Genomic DNA, 20,818 nt, shown 5'->3' with positions numbered 1-20,818 from the left:
GAAAAAAAGCACACAACAGTGAAGGGGTGAATCTATAAAACATCAAGAGTGCAAAACAGACACACACACACACACACACACACACACACACACACACACACACACACTTTTATACATAAACAAACGAATAAATTCAGATTACATATGGGTTTTGCATTTTTAAAATGCTCAGTTTGTCCACCAGATGGCATCCATCTAATTTCAAAAATTGCTTTTATGAGGTCTAGGCTTGACTCTAAAATGAAATACAGCTTTAAAAAAAATAAAAAAAAAATATTTTATTCATATTTTCATATTCATATTTTTAATAAATATCAAACCCTTCCGGACCATTTGGTCTCGAAGACCCTGAGTGTGACCCTGAAATGAAGGACCCCAGAGGGTTAAGAAACAATGACTGGTGACCAGGTGAATGCAGTGACTACATACACTTCTGTTCAAAAGTCTGGGGTCAGATAATACTTTCATTCCGCAAGGATGCATTAAATTGATCAAAAAAGGCATTTATGTTGTTACAATAGATTTATATTTCATACAAATGCTGTTCTTTTGAACTTTCTCATGAAAATAATAATAATAATAATGTATCCGCATTTTTCGACAAAAATGTTAAGCAGCACAACTGTTTTGCGTTCTTCAACAAAACATTTTGCGAGCAAACAGTTTCTCGAGGGAATGCAAAACTTTTGAGAGCAAATACAAAAGCATTGTAATATTTTTTCCTCCCATCTTATATTTTTTCCATCACCACATCCCATTAGAGTCTCCGTATTACGTTGATAATAAGAAATGTTTCTTGAGCACCAAATCACACGAAGGATCATGTGACACTGAAGACTGGAGTAATGATGCTGAAAATTCAGTTTTGCCATCACAGGAATAAAGCACATTTTAAAATACATACAAATAGATAAAGGTCATTTTAAAATGTAATATTACACAATATTGTTGTTTTTACTGAATTTTTAATCAAAATAAATGCAAAGGGTGAGTATTAGACCCCTCTTTCAAAAAAAACTAAATTATTCTCCTTATTTTGCCAAATCTACTCAGGGTAATGCCATGACCTTCACACCTTAATCCTTAATATCATTATGCACTACGTAGACATGAAAGTTATGACTGACCACAAGTCTTATGAGACCACAAGTCATCTAAAAGGCAGGAGACCATAACAAATTCTCAAGTTTCCAGAAGATTTTCTTCAAGAGAACACATCCTTTGTTGTGTCAACAGTGGTTTGAGGGCAGTACTGTTCTTATACTTACAAGTGACCCAATTCATAAAAAAGGGTCATTGTAGCACTATTCGTTTAACAAGAGAATAAAAACGCTTTTGTGGTATATGGTGTGCAATGTTTTAATTGAAACATGATTACAGATGAACAGGGTCAATCCCTTTTAGAGCAGTTAAGAATCGTGTTGGTAGAAAATGTCGAAATAATCCCCTTAAGACATATTTTATGGGATTGAAGAGGTTAGAGCTTGGCCACAAAGCACTGCATGTGTACGGCAGTCTGGAGGGACAAACAAGCGACAGCGAAAAAAAGACACGTGGTAGGATAACCGTAACGCTTTTTAGTCGAATCTCGCCCTTTGAATCGATGCTCTCAGTCACTGAAATTTACGAGTGAGACTTCTTCTGAGAGAGGTTGATTTTGTCACCAAGACTCAAAGCCATACCCTATTGAAAATAAAAAAGAGGAGTTATCAATCATGCAATAAAACATCACATAGGGAGATTCAAAAAACATACAAACGCACATCAGGATAAAAAAGTTTGAGAAGTAGTTACTAAATCCATTACTGAAATTATAAATCATTATCCACACCTGTAGGCACAAAAATGCTAATCCAGCATTTATTATTTACTATAGAAATCCCAATGCCTTTTAATTAAAATGGTGCAAAGAGTAAAAAAACATCACCTGGCTTTTGGCTCGGATTCGAATGTGTCCATTGACTGGGGCATCAGGTCCCATGTGGATTGGCTTTTCGATGCTTACATTTGCAAGGGCATCCTCTCCAAATATAGAGCGAGCATACAGATTTGCTGCCATGAAGCCACAGATACCGGACAGGGCCTAAGTTACAAAAGAAAAACATGAGATTTGAATGTAAATGTATTATTAAATCATAGAGGGGTTGACTCAGTGTTGGGTAGCAACTGATTACATGCAATCTGGATTTCGTAATAAGATTCCAAAAAATGAAGTACTTGTAATTAGAGTATATCACATTTTAAAATACTCATACAGGGTATTTACAGGAATCATGGAATTAAATGTAATACCTTTTAAGACCTTTTTCAAGACCCCTTCAATACATTTTAAGACCTCATCACCACTTCAAGTTTTAACCATTATCGGCGACACCTTACATTTAGATACTTATTGTAAGATGGCACAACTAAACAGTCTTAGTTTGTGATAACTCCTTATCAGTACAAAATAATTCAGAAGGGTGGGAATGAAGCACAAGATAATTAATTGAATGACTGACCCAATGCAAGGTTTATTAGAAAGAGAAACCAGAATTAGACCAATAAACAGAACAATTGACAAAACTTATTGAAGAGTGAAAATAAACCTCTTTGAGCTAAAGGGACAATGAGTTCACAAAGTGTATTTAAAAGACGTATTTGTATCCCAATCCCCCCAAATCCCAATCACTTACTCGCAGTTATAATTAAATACACTGTTTGTCACTGTGGAGCGTGTTAATTGCATTTGATCACATGTCGCCGTCAGCCTCGTGAAGTTTGGAATTACTTGGATGAAAATGATCTTACTAAATGATATTACAAAACGGAATTACTTTTAATCAAATTAATTAATGATACAGAGTTATAATATCACCACCACAATGAGAAATCACATGAAATCCAAACAGCAGTCGAATGAGGAAAGACAGCTGTCCATCACTGCATTGACGACTGCAGGTAGCGCAGCTGAATCCGAGTGAGCGAGATGATTACTTAACTGATAGCAAAATGATTTTGAGAAATGTACTGCCTTTAAGTTTTGTTAAAGAAGCAGTCCTTAACAGAAAACGCGAAGTGCTGTTAGAAACTTTGTTCACTGTGTCCCTGCAACCTCTGTCAGCGGCAGCGCGTTTTCTACTCGAGCATGCAAATATTATTGTTTTTCTCAACATAAAAGTGAAACAATATAAACAAGATAAATATTATGTTGACTCGAGTCTATACCTTCGTTCTGTACGATAAGTGGAACGGTCTGTTTTATTAGCGTTTTGCCCTTTCGTACAGAACGAAGGTATACACTCGAATACCCCTAGTACCCCTCGAGTAAACTACACAGAACCCCACTATTCGCCGACGCAATGTTTAAATTCAGGCAAACTTTATACTTTATGGACAAATAACGAAAAGATGATACAAAATTTAATACCTTGGAAAATGCCATTTAAGACTTTTTAATACTTTTTAAGGGCCTTAATTTTCTCTAAATTGATTTATCAACTTTTAATACTTTTTAAGACCCCGCGGACACCCTGTCATAATAGGACTACATTACTTTTTTATTGATTACATGTTATTCTCACAATGGCAGTAAATTATTCATAATTCATTGAATCTCTCAATTACTTTTTGTTTTACGTTTTCCTTTCTTAAAAAGCCTACTGCTTATATACGTTCAGAAGGTCTTCCAAGTCTGTGGAACTGCACACACAGACCAGCCACTGAAAACTGAGACTCACGCAGCAGATCACTGGATTTACAGAAATCATTTAACTTTTAAAGGAGAACTCCGGCGCAAAATGAACCTGGGGTGTAAAAACACATTGGTACCGAGTCGACTGTTCTCTGGGATTTGTTTTCATGATAATCGAGTGTAAAGAGTTTTATCACTAAAAACTGTTTAGCTTATAACGCTAGTATATGGGGCATATACTAAGTAAAAAGAGTTCGCTAGTTAATACCACTAACAAAGCTCAAAATAGCCCAACACTAACACGGTAGCTTAATGAGCGTCTCTACATACAAACCGAAGCACTGAGAACTTTGTAAGTGTACAGACAGTTTAATAATAATATGCTTTATAAAGACAGTACCATCGCAGAGCCATCTTTCTGAAACAGTCTCGACCAGTCGAACCACGAACGCCGTGCTAAGTGAGCTGAACTGTGAGATTCCAAGTCACAGTTCAGCTCGTAGCACGGCGTTCGTGGTTCGACTGGTCAAGACTGTTTTCCAAAGATGGCTCCGCGATGGTACTGTCTTTATATTATAATATTATATATTATACTTATTATATTCCCCATATACTAGCGTTATAAGCTAAACAGTTGTTAGAGATAAAACTCTTTACACTCGATTATCATGAAAACAAATCCCAGAGAACAGTCGACTCGGTACCAATGTGTTATTACACCCCAGGTTCATTTTGCGCCGGAGTTCTCTAAGTAGTGTTTTCTCAACATTGCATATCTAATCAGCTCCTGACGAACACATTTATTATTTGAATTTTAACTCAGTGAGTCATTTAACCATGGTCTTTGGAAGACTTTAGTATCGCAAACAAATTAAATGTACAAATTCACTTAATTTCGTAATTTTCATAAAACTCACGAGTTTAATTCAGTTCCATCACAAACCCCAGTCTGGGAAACCCTGACGTAAAGTAATTTTTAATGCACTTCATGTTGTAGATAAAGCATGGAAATTATTTTTGTAACTTACATGGTAAAATTTTATCCTATTCAAAGTAATGTGATAAACAAGTTAGGTGAAAAGTAATCTCAAAGTAATCAAAAAGAAGATTATATTACCTTAAATATGTAATGTAATGGATTATTTTACTAACTAAAACTGTCATGTAATTTGGAATCAGTAACCGACAACAAAATCTGCTCAGCAGTGCGTTTACTCTTCTCATCAAGTGAGTTTTGTACCTTCTCTGGGGTCAAGCACTTCATGTTGGTGGACCCAAGAATGTGTTGGAGATACTCGGTCAGATCTGTGATGTTGGTGTTGACGGTAACCTGTGTGGAAACAAAACAGAACAAATTCCAGCAAGCAGAAAGGAGTTTAAGGTAGCAGTTATCCACATAGAATTCACCAGTCCCCCAGACTTGCCTTATTTTCCCACTCAAATTCAGCCCACATCTGTCTGAACTCAGCATCTGTGCAGGAGGCCGGCTGAATGTAGTCCATGATGTCAATGTGAATGTCGCTGAGAACTACGCAATTTCTGTCACTGGCTGCTCCTGATACATCATATACTGCAAAATATGTTTTTTTGATTATTGAAGTGATTCCAGGTCAAACCTCAGCAACAAAATAGTACAGGTTTAAATAAGGATATCGACATATAGTTCACAAACCTATGTTTCCAAATATGATGCCATTCTCTGTGGAAGCCACTTTCACATTAGCTTTGATGTTGGCAAAGTCGTGAGGAGCCAATGTGAGAGGAGATGGTTTCTCAACCAATTTAAGGTCACCTGGAGTTTGAGGAATATATTCAGTAAAACATACACCAAAAACACACTAACAAATTATTTCTATGGATGAAAGGAACAACTTGTACCAAGTGTTGCCAGCTCCAAGGTACAGTTCTGTAGGGTGTCGCTAGTCTGGTTAACAACCAGGACATCCAGGACAATGTCATACTGATTGACATGTACATAAGCTTCTGCGTACACTGGATCTGAAAAACCAGTCAATTGGGTGACCTGGAAGAAAACATGAGATGGTTCAGTCTAGGACATGATTTTCAACCACAGGGCCAGGGCCCAATAGGGGGCCTCAAGATAACCTAAAATAATTTCAAAACGAGACAAAACAAGCTATAAAAGCTAAAAATCTAAAGTTAATATTTTAACTCACTAGCTCAACAGCATTTTTTCCCTACCGCCTTGGATATGAAGTAGCCTAAGTAAAAAATTGCCATTTCTGGACCTGGAAAAGTCATGTTACATAGAGTTGGGTCATTGAAGAATATTCAGCTTTTAAAACTTCTTGGAAAAGGTATATATTTTATTGGAAATTGGAAAAGGTATTTATTTTAATTAGATTTATTTTAGTTACTTTGGTTACCTAATTTCTGTACATTTAAAATAAGCATCGAAAACAAAACTTACAGCTGATGTACTAGAGCAAAGCTATTAGCCTATATGGGGAGGGGGCCTTCAAATATTGCTGTGGTATTGGATTCAAAAAGGTTGAGATCCACTAGTCATGGTAATCTAACTGATAAACAAATACACAAAAATATAAAAGCTATTAATACATTGTAATGAAACAGATAAAAAACGGCAATTCAAATGCTTTGCTAAAGTATGAAACTATTATATTGTGAGATGCTGTAAATGGACGGAACATTCTTAAGGCTCCTGCCTGATGTGACATTTTAGTGTTAAAACTCCCATCAGATGAACCAACATGCCCTCTGGTGGTAAAAGATGATAAACTACAAACAACCTTTCCAAATTTGTCACTATCATAAAAATAGCTTGTACAGATTCAAAAAGATACAAATAAAATCCTCCAAATACCTTATTAAGTTTAGAAGCCAGAGGGTCAGCGGCTTCTTTCCTCTGAGTAGTGCCCATCGCAGCAAGCAGACTGAGTTGGAATTGATCTTCTTTGGACGCCATCTCGCTCTTAGCGGTCAGCTGCATGAAGGAGATCGGATCATCCGCCTGAACAGTCACGTTACGCTTCTCAGACTCTTTCTGATAAAACAAGAACAACAACATAATTCAATATCATGGTCACAAATGATGATCTTTTAATCTTTAAGACATTATCCAACATTATACCATATACCTTCTGAGACAGTTTCTCTTCCTCCAGTCTGACAGTGAGCATATGGGACAGGGATCTGCGGCACTCTTTGTTAAAGATGTCGTTCATGAGGGGCGTGCATTCGGACAGGACTTTAAGGCACAGCGAGATCCGTTCCACGTCATCATCGGTGATGGGCTTCTTGGGTAGAGACGACTTGCCCAGATGGAGCACAGTGGCCATGAACAGCATGGCCTCTGCCACAAAGGACTAAAAACAGCAAAATAACATTTATTCTACCACAAATAGACACATGAATAATTAAATTGACAGTTTAGTCACTGTTCATGGAATGAGTTTTAAAATTAATTTACATTTTGTCTTTTTTTGTCCTCGGCAAGGGCAACATAGCGCAGGGCCACTTTGGTGAGGGTGGTGGCCAATGAGGCAGCAACGTAAAAATCTCCATCCATCAGGAAACCCCTTAGAGGAGGCCTACAGAAGAAAGGGATATTTTAAAGATTTAATACGGAGGACTATCTCCATAATGTATCAGTAAGGGGAGATAATCACCTGTCCTCTTCTTTCTTGGATGGCCTGCTGCTGCTCAGGGCACTCTGAGTGACGTAGGTGCCCATTTCTGTCACTAGCTTAGGAGCTGGAGTTGCAGTCATCTCCTCCTCAGGTTTCACCTCTCCAGACTCCTTCTTCAATTCATTCTCCACGATTGGTATCTGAATAAGAAGAAAAAAGACAATATATAAATCAATTTAATGTTTGAAAGCACTAGAAGGTGTAGAGACATTTATAGAGAGGATTTTAATCGTAATTTTGCTAATCTTTAAAGAGTCAGCCGTATCTCAGTTTTAGATGTATATTGTGCACTGTATCATTCACACAATTGTTTTCTGTAAAACTGCATATTTTGATAATTAACTATTATATTAATATAATATAGTATATTAATGTAGTAGTAGTAGTAGAATTGGTATATTCAGGGTCTCACAGTTTCTGACAAATTAATTTCCATTACTTTTCCAGTCACTTGCAATGACTGAATAAGGATTTAAAAAAATTATTTTACAGCAATCACACTCGTAATAATAGTTTCTATCCAAATAAATAGTTTTCTAGTATTTTCTAGTATTATACCGACTGTAGAACTTTTCAAGTTCAACCGATTAAGATATTAATTTAAGAATTTTCCCAAATATTTCCAGGACCATGTGAACCCTGTGTATAGAATATTAAAATTGTATTATACAATAACATATTTCTGTCCTTATTTCACAGCATTTTGCGTTGCAACACTATTTAACCCTCGAGCCTTCCAGTCAATTTCATTCGACTTGATATGATTACTATCACTCTGAAGGAATTAATTTGACATTTCAGTTGTCCGAATTCATTTAGAGCTTGTTCCGGACAAGCATTAAAGGGTCATGAAACCCTAAAACAGATTTTTTGAGCACCGTGATGAGTTTAACAGTGCTAGAATAAGTGTGTTTCAAGTTATGGACATGTTTACTCCAGTGCTCTAAACATGAACCAGCACTGTGTATCCACACATATTTAATCACGTCTTCAATTTAAATATATGTGCAAATATGGACACTGTAACAGCCATACGTTTGATGATAAACGTGATTACAGGGAATTATTCTGATACACAGACCACAATGAAGTAGAGCGAAAATTCAAAAAACAATGGACAAAAAAGTAACTACCGGATTGCCTTTATTCTTTCTGTGTTGAACTGATGCTTGTAGCTTGTTCACAGACTGTAGTGCTCGTAAATATAATGAAAATATGATTAGAACTTTTAAATGTTCTTCTGATGAGTTTGAGTTGTCATATAGGGTTATATTTTTAAAAACTCTGTTTTTGTGCGTTTTTTTTGTCCGTGATCATATTTTAATATTGATGTGTCTGTATAATGAGTGTGTTGCAAGGCTGTTTTATAAGTTGTTGTTCCCCTTTTTCCCACTCAACTCTCCCATTTTCCACAGCTTTACACACCCATTTCTTGAGACTTTTTCAAACTCTTAGTCTTAGGTGTGAACGACCAAGCTAAAACAGGAGGGGTTTCATGACACATTAATGACGAGCTTTGGATGTGACAAAGTTCAAATTGATGAACTACAGACCTCTCCCAAAGATCTACGGACTTCTGTCATGACACTCTGGATGTCCTCTTTAGTGCTGCAGTATTCACCCAAAATCCACAGAGCTCCTCTGTATATCCTGCAACACAAAAGTCCTTTTTAAAAATCACTGCAATGCATCACAATCCCCTTTACACCACTAAACAGGACAAAGTACTATCAAGCAGTCTAGAATAATACACCAATTAAAGGGCACCTATTATTTCCCTTTTTACAAGATGTAATATTGGTCTCGGGTGTCCCCAGAATGTATTTGTGAAGTTTCAGCACAAAATACCCCACAGTTAATTTATTATAACCATTTGAAAATGTCATTTTTGGGGCCCGTTTTAAAAAGAGCTGTTTTGGTGTGTACCACCTTAAATGTAAATGAGCTGCATATCCCCACCCAGCCTTTGGATGAGGGTGTAACTTGCATACTACATACATACTACATACATACTACATACACTGCTTTTGCACATTTTATATTATGAAAAATATTCAACAACTCCACTGTAACACACCAAATTTAGTTCACACATCACTGTTCTAATATTGGTTATACAACACTTTGTCTTCCAAATGCATAACTGTAAATGTAACTCTTTTATCCAAAGGTATACATTTACATTCTTATGAGTTCTTGCTCTTCCCTGGGAATCGAACCTATGACCTTGGTATTGCATGCACCAACGCTCTACTGTTTGAGCTACAGGAAAGCTAGTATGGGAAGTAATTGCACATAAAAAATAAGTAGGCCTATTATTTACACAAAATTATATTGGTACTGTGCGCAGCTAGTTACAATCATAGCTTATGCATTATATTTGCTTACTGAATTTCGATGGCATTACACATAACAGTGTGAAGTTATTGATTTTATTTCATAAAAAATCATAACAACTATGCTTTTTTTAAATCAAACTAAGTATTGTAGTATAACCAGCAGGAGAGCGGTGATGTGTGAACTGACTTTGGCCACAATGTCATAGTGAAGCTATAGAATATGTTTAATAATATAAAATGTGCAGATGGGTTTGGGATTTGAACTTTGCAGACGGCCCCTTATTTGGACTTGTCTCTCAATCGGCTGTTTAGAGATAAATTTATATTATGAGGAGAATTAGCTCGTTGTCTAGGTTACTGTGATTGTAAATAGGTGTCGTTTGTGTTTTAACAACGTTTAGCTCAAGAATATTGATCCGGTAAGTTCCTTGAGTAAAGCACTGACCGCATTTCTTTATATTTGAGTCCAAGTTCAAACACTATGAAACGCTCCATTAACGTACGGAGCTCTGAAGCACTGCCAGCGGAACATTAAACAGGAAGTGTCTGTCCGAGCTCACAACAGGTTTTGCGTGGGAACGCAAATAACTTTGCGAGGGAACGCAAAACTTTTGCGAGGGAACGCAAATATCTTTGCGAGGGAACGCAAAGTTTCTCGGGGGAACGCAAAAGTTTTGCGAGGGAACGCAAAAGATTAAAAAAAATAATAATTCTCCCATCCTAAATTTTTCCACCACCACGTCCCTTTAGGGGCTCCATAATGAACAGTCGGTAGAAGCAGAATGGCTGAGAATGACAGACCCGTTGTTTTGTATGGCATTCAGCCGTACATGTTTGAACCGGAATCAGAGCTAGACAATGTAGAGACTCCGGCAGAAGAAACACAAATGAGAATGGACTAGGACGTCTCGGAAGGGTTATTTGGTATGTACTTATAGAGTTGTAATCGCGCCCCCTTTGCAATTATGGATGTGCAACACACACACAGACACACAAAAACTGTGATAACGTTGGCGGAATTTTTTGAAACTAAAAACACAAATACTGTGATAACGTTTGCTACGTACAAACGAAATTACATTTATGTGATGTTTCTGTCTGCACAATATCCCTCGTTCTACAGCTTCGTGTCGATGTGCTGGCCTTTGAATAAACATAGCAATTTTGATGTCTTGTCTTTACAGAAAACATGCACAGTTTTTAATACAATATTTTTTAAAACATATATTTATAAACGTGTGGTTACACACTATACAAACAAGGTTTGAATTATATACACAGACATCCTACGACGACGACAACAACTTTAGACGCATTTGTTGTTGAATTGGCTGACATCGACTGAAATGACTATTTGCTCAAAAATCATAAAATACACTTACATTCTACTGGAGGTGACGTTGGATCGCGAACAGTAGGCAACGATCCACACTTGAGGATTAACTTTGAAGCAAGACCTGCTTTGAATTGACCCTCGTTCACAAAACAGTCAGTCAGAAAATGATTCGCGCAAACAAATGTATTTTGGAAGTTTAAGTGGCGCCTTTCCTTCGTAAATAACTCCATCCACTGCGTTTTCAGTGGCTCTGATGTCGGCAGTAAGTGAAAACTAATATGTACATTAGGGCTGCAACTAACGATTATTTTGATAATCGATTAATCGGACGACTATTTTTTCGATTAATCGATTAATCGGATAGAAATTAAATTAGATTTTTTTTTATTATAACTAAATAAAACCGTAAATCAGGGTATTTATGTGTAAAAGTGTACTTTAAAAAGTGCAAAAGCCACACATTGAGTTTTACTAATATCAATATTTGCATTGTTTTTAATGATAATTGCTGATGGCAAGTTGACAAACATGATTATTGTTAAAAAAATGATATCCAACATATTATGTTTTAACACAATTTTTGTTAAAACAAATTTACACAGACATGTTGTTCAGATGTGAATATCTGAACTAAAAACAAACTAAAAACATCTAAAATATATAATTCATTTAATTTTTATTTAAAATTAATTATATATAAGGAATATAAGGATAAAGAATATAATATATATTATATATAATATATAAAAGAATAATATAAGGATAAATTGATTAAATAAATATAGAAAGACTGAAAACAATTGTGTGAACGTAGAGCCGCAGTAGATCGCGTTTGAAAAACAATTAAAACTTAGTAGACAAATGCTATAAAAAGAGAACGGAATGGAGGTAACGTTACCAGGCTTGAGTAAAGGACAGGAGAAATTATGCATTAGTGCACAAGCATTCGCTGAAAACCACTGAGTACAGTGACTAAAAAACAATATTTTACTGCTGCTGTTATTAACTGCCTTTATATTTAGTGCTTCGCTTTGTAAAGACCGTTTTAATTTAACCTATTTCTGCGGTAGCGCTATTTTAATCCATCACTTACGTTGCGAGCGAACTGATTGCGCAACCTGATGCTCGAGACAAAATACAGACATCCCAAGATCCCGGAAGTCCCGGGAGTCTCCCGCATATTGATTGCGGCTCCCTGATGCCCGCGAATTAGTTCAAACTCCCGAAATCGCGCAAGCGAGACAGAAGAGACTGCTCCAAACCGTGTAGCGCGCGCGCTCGGCAGAGCGCCTGAGGGAGAGAGACCTTGCGTGTGTGTGCGTACCAGTAAACGCTCCCCGTGACGTAAGCAGACCAACTAATCGATAATGACATTCGTTGACAACGATTTTCATAATCGATTATAATCGATTTTATCGATTAGTTGTTGCAGCCCTAATGTACATTATTACATCCCACAACAGAATACTTATGTTTCTGAACACCGGCTGTCGTTGAAACAATGCAGGATGGCGTACAGATCACCGAGGGCGGGGTCTATGCCAAAACCACAGTGTCAATCAAACCACGTCGGTGGGGCTTGCTCAATTCTACGTCACATTGAGCCGAATCTTAGAACAGCTCGTTCTGAGACAGTGCTTATGATTAGTTGAGATTGTTAAAAAAAACACTGGGTGGATTTTTATCATTCTAGGGTTGTTTTGCTCACACACTGCCAACACACATTTATGTTCAAACACCATGTAAAATTGAATTTTGCATAATAGCTGCCCTTTAAGTTTTCATATACAGATGATTTATGTCATTGGATTTATCGAACTTTTAAGGAAGCAGTTAAAAAGCATCTCTTACTTGACTGTCTTGATGGCGTGGAAAACCTCCAGCATCTTCTCAATGATGAGAGGTCTAAGGTTGTCAAACCTCTGAATCGCCTCGCGCACAAATTCCAGCACATCGGCTGCGGCCGCCTCATTAGTGTCACTCAGGAACTCCATCAGCTGTGGCCACACAAAACACAAGTTAATTTAGAAGTAAAGATGAGAAAAGGGCTAGATGTTTTAACAGTAAACGTTAAATAGTCCACCGATCTAGTGAAGTGTGTAACTTCAATTTCTTTGCTAGTAAAGAATATTTTGAAATGGTTTAACTGTAAAAAAGCGTTCTGAGTGTTCAGTCAGTAGACGTACCACAGGGATGACATTGGCTGCCATGTCAGGGAAGCGCACGCTACATGAGTGAAGAGTGCGAACAAGCAGCTGCCTGTACTTGTCTGTGTCTTCATGCTCTGTCACATTGTTGGTTTTGATGACTTCTTTCTTTAGCACTATAACCAGCTGCAGAAAAAGAACAATTCAGGCACTTCGCTTCAATAGGAGAGTGAAATTAGTTGATAGTAATTATTTGTCATCGTATAAAATACTTTAATTTTGTACATTGTATGCTCTTGATCTTATTTCTCCATATAAAGAGAGTAAATGGGGAATGGGATTCTGGATGTCAAGCAACAAATTCAGAAAAAAACACTAATAAAGTAATAGAATGGCACATTATGTAGCTTTTACACTAGACGTTGAGTATGCGAAATTGCTTTGGACAATGCAATAAATGAGATATGACGTCAGAAACCTGCAGCTTTACAGTTTGTGTACTTTTAATTTAGCAAAGAGGTCACATCATGACGTATCGTTCTATTGGTCAAATCTACATGTGATGCAAACCAAACTTGTCCACTAAACTTGAGAACGCTTCAAAATGCGAAACTTCTTTGCATGAGCTCGTGTTTCTGGTCTTCTGCATTTGTCAATGGAATGAAAAGTGGTGTGACCACCCCTTAAGTCATAAGGACTACTTTTATAGTCCTTTTACGGTTCTTTTTGGCTGTTTACAGTCCCCGTTCACTTTCATTACATGGAAAAGAGTGGCCAATACATTCTTCAACATTTCCCCTTTTGTGTTCCACTTAAGAAAATTAGTCATACTGGATTGAAACGTCATGAATAAATGATGACAATCCTGATGATCTATTCCTTTAAATGGCATGTTGTCACACACCTCCTCTACATTGCGGGATGACACCAAGTCCAAGGCCAGCTGTAGGGTCTTCTTGCGGACCTCAAGATCGGGAGTTGTCAAAACCCTCAGAATATCCATCACAAGGTCCTACGAGTAGAACAAAGCACCAAACGTCCTGTTACTGGTCTCATTTGTGGAACGAATGGCTCCAAATGAGGTGATGAACTCATGTGTACCTGCAGCACACGCTCATGTGTGGGGTGTTCCTTCAGCTCAATCAGCCGGTCCAAAACAATGAGTTTCACGTTGTTGTCGCTCTCTTTAATGATCAGATCAATGTAGCACTGAGCAGCAGCCTGAAACAAAGAACATTCAACCAATTTCATTCCACTTTATTTTCCACCATGCAGAAAACGTATATATGGGAACAACCCTGGTGTTAGACACTGTACCTTGATGGCGGTGGGAGCGCTGGACAGAGTAACCAGAGTTCCAGCTGCTTCATATTTTACAGCAGGACTTGATGACTGCAGCAGGTTGTATATACAACGGATGAAACGAGCTCTCTCTGAGGGGTTGGCATGGCAGACCTAAACAAATGAAGAGATAAAAAAATAGACACAGTGAGAAGACTGTTTTCTATAATCTAGACCTGTGATTCCCAACCCCCGCGTCCTGGCATACTAGTGGTTATATTAAAAGTAGTAATCATGTTTAATGTAATTGCTACTTTTAATATAATGTTGTGTTTTAATATTCCATTTGAAGCAATGTATGTTGTGCAATTTTGTTATTTTAGTCCTTAGTGGTGAACCGTGGGATTTTTTACTTATCAAAACTGTGCCGTGGCAAAAAAAAAAAAAGAGGTTGGGAAACACTGATCTAGACCACCTGATAATATGCAGTGTGCATAAACAGCATAATGCTGAAGAGCTCAGCATTTAATTAAGCATGAGGAATAACTGTGCTGTTGATGACAGCAGTTCTGTAAAAGAGTAGTTTATCAGTAAATGTGGATTCTAGCACAAACATTTTATGGACCACCTTTGTGTTATTTGTCCCTTTATAGCTCATGGTCACCATGAACTCTAGTTACAAATAAAAACTATTAATATTCTTTTTTTTTTAAATATAGCTTTAGCACGACACGAGGGTTAGTAAAAAATGCATTGATATTCATGATGTATTGTTTCACCCTTATACATGCGTTTAAGAAGCCATTAGTTACATAAAAAAATGCAGTGCTGAGAATTTAAGGCTGCAAATTTGTACCACTATATGGTAATGGAAAGTTTTGAATTCTCAAAACAATTCAGCCATGAAAAGTTAATAAATATTTGGCCATTTTAAATTCCAAGGCAAGGCAAGTCAAGTCAAGTTTTTTATATAACACATTTCATACACAATGGTAATTCAAAGTGCTTTACATAGAAGGAATTAAAATAAAATAAATAAGAAACAGTTTAGTATAAAAAGGAAATAAAGTACAGTACAAACAGTTGAATGAACAGTGGCACAGTGCTCATTCAGTAAATGCACAGCTAAACAGATGTGTTTTGAGTCTGGATTTGAATGTGACTACAGTAGGAGCACATCTGATCTCTTCTGGAAGCTGGTTCCAGCTGCCGCTGGCATAGTAGCTAAAAACAGACTCTCCTTGCTTTGAGTGAACCCTTGGTATTTCTAGCTGATGTGACCCTAATGATCTGAATGATCTTCATTTACATTTACATTTATTCATTTAGCTGACGCTTTTATCCAAAGCGACTTACAATTGCTATATATGTCAAAGGTTGCACGCCTCTGGAGCAATTAGGGGTTAAGTGTCTTGCTCAGGGACAAATTGGTGTCTCACAGTGGATTCGAACCCGGGTCTCTCACACCAAAGGCATGTGTCTTATCCACTGCGCCATCACCACCACCATCTGTTGGGTTTCAGTCAGCATATCGGCAATGTATTGAGGTCCTAGGTCATTGAGTGAGTGATTTAAATACCAATAATAATACTTTAAAATCAATCCTAAATGTAACTGGGAGCCAGTGTAAAAACCTGAGGACTGCTGTGATATGTTCATATTTTTTGGTTCTGCTCAGAATCCTGGCTGCAGCTGCAACTGTCTTATGGTCTTTTTGGGAAGGCCAGTGAGGAGTCCATTACAATAATCCACCCTGCTGGTGATGAAAGCATGCACAAGTTTCTCTAAGTCTGTGCTGGAAACAAAGCATCTCATTCTTGCAATATTTTTCAGATTATATATGCTGATTTAGTTATTGCTTAGACATGACTACTGAAAGTAAGGTCTGACTCTAGAGCCACGCCAAGACTCCTGACTTGATTTTTAGTTGTTTGATCCCTAGACTGAAGGTATGCGTTCACCTTGAGAACTTCATCTTAGTTTCCAAACACAATGACTTCAGTTTTGTCTTTGTTTAACTGAAGAAAGTTTTGGCACATCCAACTGTTTACTTGATTAATGCATTGGCACAGGGAGTCAATAGGGCTGTAATTGTTAGGCGATAGGGCTAAGTAGATCTGTGTGTCGTCTTCATAGCTGTGGTAAGCAATTTGGTTCTTTCTCATTATTTTGCTCAGTGGGAGCTTATACAGGTTGAATAGGAGTGGCGCAAGAATTGAGCCTTGAGGGACTCCGCATATCATGGATGTCCATTCAGACTTATGGTCTCCTATACTCACATAATAACCTCTGCCTCCTAAGTATGACCTGAACCATTTTAGGACTATCCCAGAAATTCCAAGCAAATCTTATATTAAATTTAATATAGTAATTTGAATACCACTTAATTTAAACATATTTATAGTTATATCACTGAGACAATAATGACGAAACAGCTCAGAAAACACCTGATAAAATTTGAATAATTCAATCACCGAAGAGGCTTAACTGTGTGAGAACAATAGAAAAACATTTGACCCCTAATGCTCAGCATTTAATTTTTGCTACGCCAAGAAAAATGGTCTCAAAATTATTTACGCTCAAAATGTCAAGGCATGTAAGCCTTTACCCATCACAAGACATTTAGAAATATTGCATATAAAATACTTATTTTGTAAACAGATACATTTGTTCTAATACCGTTAAGAAATGTGTTAGCTGGCTGGTGACATTTTGTGTGACTGTTGTTGTGATCAATATTAGAGTGTCAGCAACTGTTATGTGTTGTTTTTACCCATATTTAAAGAAAGTTCAATATTTAATTGCTTTATTCTTACAAAGCAATTCTGCTATGCTGGGTTTCTGTGGGTTTAACAAGAATTACTTTAAGATATGAATAGACACCTCACCTTATAAATTAGTTCCACAATGACGAGCTGTAGAATATCTCCGAAAGTATGCACCTGATCAATACATGTGCTTAGGTAGTCCAGAGCTCTATCCTGCAAAAATATATCAAAAGAACAGCTACTTAGCTTCATGAGATTCATTCTTGTAACAAAAATAATATAAAATAATAATACTTATTATTAATCAGACTGTGTACCTGATCTGCATGAATCAGCATCATAAAAGCATTTCTCTTGCAGCTTGCATCTTTCTCATTTACAAGAAAATCATGAATCAGCTCAGGAGCATCTGGGATCAAATGCTCAAAGTTCCTGAATAAATAAATAAAATAAAATAAAATATGAAAACGGTCTCTGATGTTTGTCTCTCACTTCTGCACACAAAGATCCATCAACACACCTGTAGATAGTGTAGATGGCCAGGACTGCATTGCGTCGTACGTAGCTGTGACGGTGTTCCAGACAGGCGCGGATCGCTGGCATAAGGGGCTCCAGCAGCTCAGATTCCTTCAGCTTGCACAGGAAGCGCAGGGTAGAGCCACGGATAAACTCATTGGGATGCTGGAGATCCTACAGATGCATAACACAGATAGCATATTTCTACAAAGAAATAGACACAATATACCCTCACAATAAGCAATACACATTATAGTTCCATATTTCATGCCTACCTTCCTGTAGGCGTCACAGACCAAGATCATCTCCTGAAGAAGTTTGCCATCAGGAGTAGTTTTGGGAACAATCTCCCAAAAAACTAGGAGTAGTTTCTTAATTGTGTGGTCCTGCAGAGGCAGCACAAACCGGATAATGGTCATTAAGAGGCCTGGCAGTTTCTCTCCATTCAGGATCATGATAATGACCTTCTTCAAAGCCTCTGTCTTGGCTTTGATTTCTCCCTTTTCTGTTTTGACAAAAATAAAAGAGTTGGGGTCAAAACTTTAATTCAGCAAGGATGCATTTGCAATACATTGATCAAGAATGACAGTCAAGACTTTTACATTTTTCTAAAAGATTTAGGTTTAAAATAAATGCCGTTCTTTTGAACTTTCTATTAGTCAATCAAAGCATATTAGAACCATTTCGGAAGGATTGCGTGACACTAAGAACTGGAGTATTGGCTGCTGAAAAATTTTGCTTTGCCCCCCAAAGAATAAATTACATATTAAAATATATAAAATGGAACATTATTATTTTTAAATTGTAATAATATTTGATGATATTATTGTTCTTACTGTATTTTTGATCAAGTGACTGTTCTCAAAAACATTTAAAAATCTCAATCGACCCCAAACTTTTAAAACGACAGTGTGCATAAGGGTTAATATCAAATTACTACACATGTATATTACCTAAATCAGCTTTTAAGCTGACTTCCGATGGTGGTTCAGAGTCATTGGTGACATTGATGAGGGTGTAACACACATTCTCCGCGGCTGTCATGATGTCAGCTCTTCTTCCCTTCACGAGACTCCACTCAGACAGAATGCCTATGAGGTTTCCTAAAACAAAGGTTACAAAATACATGAGTAAAAGTTCAAGTGAATAGTCATTTAATTAATACCATAAACAAAACAAAAAAGCCTTTGAAATGTAATGTATATAATGATGTGTGTAATGTAACAACTCTATTGAAATTATGTATATTGTTTAGAACTTTTATACTTATTCATGTACATTAAGTGGCCTGAGCACTGGCTCAAACAAAGCGCTATACAAATAAACATTTTTAATAGAAGTAAGTTAACTCAACAGCATGTCAGTGCAGGTCATGTAATGTCAACTTAGTGGTGGCCATGAAGGAATACCAGCATCATGAAGAATAAAACCCATTTTCTAAAAGACTGTTATAACTGGAGTCACCTTAGGTAAGTGTGCATCGTTTTAATTATATTTCTCTAAGTTTTATATGTAAAACTTCTTTACATACTCACGTATCTTGCACTTCAAAGAACACCATGATACTTAACGTTAGACGGTAACGTTATATGTGCAACTACATAAAGCCAACTATACATTTAACTAACGTTGAACGTGATTCTGGAGTCTATCTATCCTGTTAACAAGATATTTTTTAACAAGATCCTGTCAGAAGTCTCACGGTCTGCGACCGCATCGGGATTCACTGAATTAGCAGTTAGTTTGAAAACCCTTGAGCCAGCCGTAACAAAAGGCCGATTTGTATCATGTTGTGCATGTATTATAAAAACGAAACGAATTAATATCAGTATTTCTGTACTGTCTAATAACACATATAACTTATATAACACAGTTAATGTTGTACAGTTAACGTTAAGTTATATTACTGATTGCGTGATCAATCGACACCACTGCGTAGCAGCTAGCACGCTAACAGTCTGAGATAAAAACGAACAGACAATCGGTGATTATTGTCTGTGGCTTAAAATAACAACAAATTAGATTTTTATGAATGTGCTTTCTTGTTAAGCTGTTCATTTATTACCTTTCAAATAGGTCTCAGGTCTGTCTCTTCTGTATGCGCATCCGTGTCTGGAGAGATTCCGATCCTTCCGAGTGACGTGGAACCTGACTGACTTGGCCACATCAATACTACAGCGAGTCAGAAGGATCACACTACACGGTTACGCAAACGCGAAAGTTTGTTGCAGCGATTGCTTGGCTGTGGTGTGTGTCTGTTTGAGGTTATTATGTTCTACTGGTTTATAGGCTACTGGAATGGTATTCTTAATTTGCCTTGTGTTAGTCAAGATGTATAATGGAAAAACAAAACCTAAAATTTGTTGCGAAAAGGTTCGATAGCAGCATTTGTAGCCTATTCGTTGATCTGAGGGTTATATATATAAAAAAATAAATAAAAATAAAAAATAAAATATATATACATAATATATATATTTTTTTTATTTTTTTATATATATATATATATATATATATATATATATATAGTCTATCGTTAGCTGCTTTAAATAAAATAATAAAATAAACGTAAACTGAAATAAAATAAAGTATCAAAAAATAAACTTGTTTTGTTTCACTTACGCCAAGGCAACATTTCAATTTAATTTATCTTGATGTAGCCTACTAAAATTGCTCAAAAGATAAAAAAATACCCTAATTAATCTATATAGACAAAAACACACCATAAAAATGTATAAAATTTTTATTTAAAATTAAAATGGAATAAAAACAAAAAGTAATTTAAAATATTACTAAAAACTGGAGAAGCATCTCAATGATACTAAAACAATACTGGCAAGAAACAGTAATGGCTAATAAAATATTTATAAAATATTCTGTCTCTTCTGTCTCTATTCAGTCTCTTGGCAAAAAGACAGGCCTGTTGAGATTACCTATGTAGATTTTCAGCAGCATTTTAGTTCTTTATTATATTTACCATTCAATCTAAATATTTAAATATTATCTTATAGTTTTAACAATTATAAAGTTATATTGGAATATTAAATTGTTAGGCCATATATATTTACATTTACAATGTAACATTATTAG

At 36.4% G+C, this 20,818-nt stretch overlaps 1 protein-coding gene across 1 annotated transcript; it reads right to left on the bottom strand.

The window, feature by feature from the left end:
- Positions 1-1,345: 1,345 nt before the first annotated feature.
- copb1 (COPI coat complex subunit beta 1) lies at positions 1,346-19,909 on the bottom strand. The gene is made up of 22 exons (XM_077228441.1): positions 19,797-19,909; positions 18,685-18,834; positions 18,007-18,236; positions 17,736-17,905; positions 17,533-17,647; positions 17,336-17,428; positions 14,484-14,621; positions 14,268-14,387; positions 14,071-14,178; positions 13,206-13,352; positions 12,871-13,016; positions 8,898-8,994; positions 7,324-7,484; positions 7,125-7,245; positions 6,793-7,020; positions 6,519-6,698; positions 5,552-5,696; positions 5,346-5,465; positions 5,098-5,243; positions 4,914-5,003; positions 1,928-2,083; positions 1,346-1,683 (listed from the first exon to the last, which is right to left on the bottom strand). Exons 2-22 carry the CDS (start codon positions 18,773-18,775, stop codon positions 1,624-1,626), a joined length of 2,862 nt encoding a protein of 953 aa, XP_077084556.1. The 5' UTR covers positions 18,776-18,834; positions 19,797-19,909; the 3' UTR covers positions 1,346-1,623.
- Between the last annotated feature and the right edge of the window lie 909 nt (positions 19,910-20,818).

The sequence above is a fragment of the Siphateles boraxobius genome, unplaced genomic scaffold (genome assembly GCF_051911475.1).
Source record: "Siphateles boraxobius isolate OS27281-9 unplaced genomic scaffold, OSU_SipBor_1 130, whole genome shotgun sequence".
NCBI lineage: Eukaryota > Metazoa > Chordata > Actinopteri > Cypriniformes > Leuciscidae > Siphateles > Siphateles boraxobius.
Note: the sequence above shows the minus strand (reverse complement) of the source record. Positions and strands in the feature narration are given on the sequence as shown.

Coding starts and splice junctions, on each gene's coding strand:
- copb1 (XM_077228441.1), bottom strand. CDS start 18,775: ATGACAGCCGCGGAGAATGTGTGTTACACCCTCATCAATGTCACCAAT. Junction 13,017..13,205: donor CAGCCAATGTCATCCCTGTG/GTACGTCTACTG, acceptor GTGTGGCCACAG/CTGATGGAGTTCCTGAGTGA. Junction 1,684..1,927: donor GAATCCGAGCCAAAAGCCAG/GTGATGTTTTTT, acceptor TATTTTCAATAG/GGTATGGCTTTGAGTCTTGG.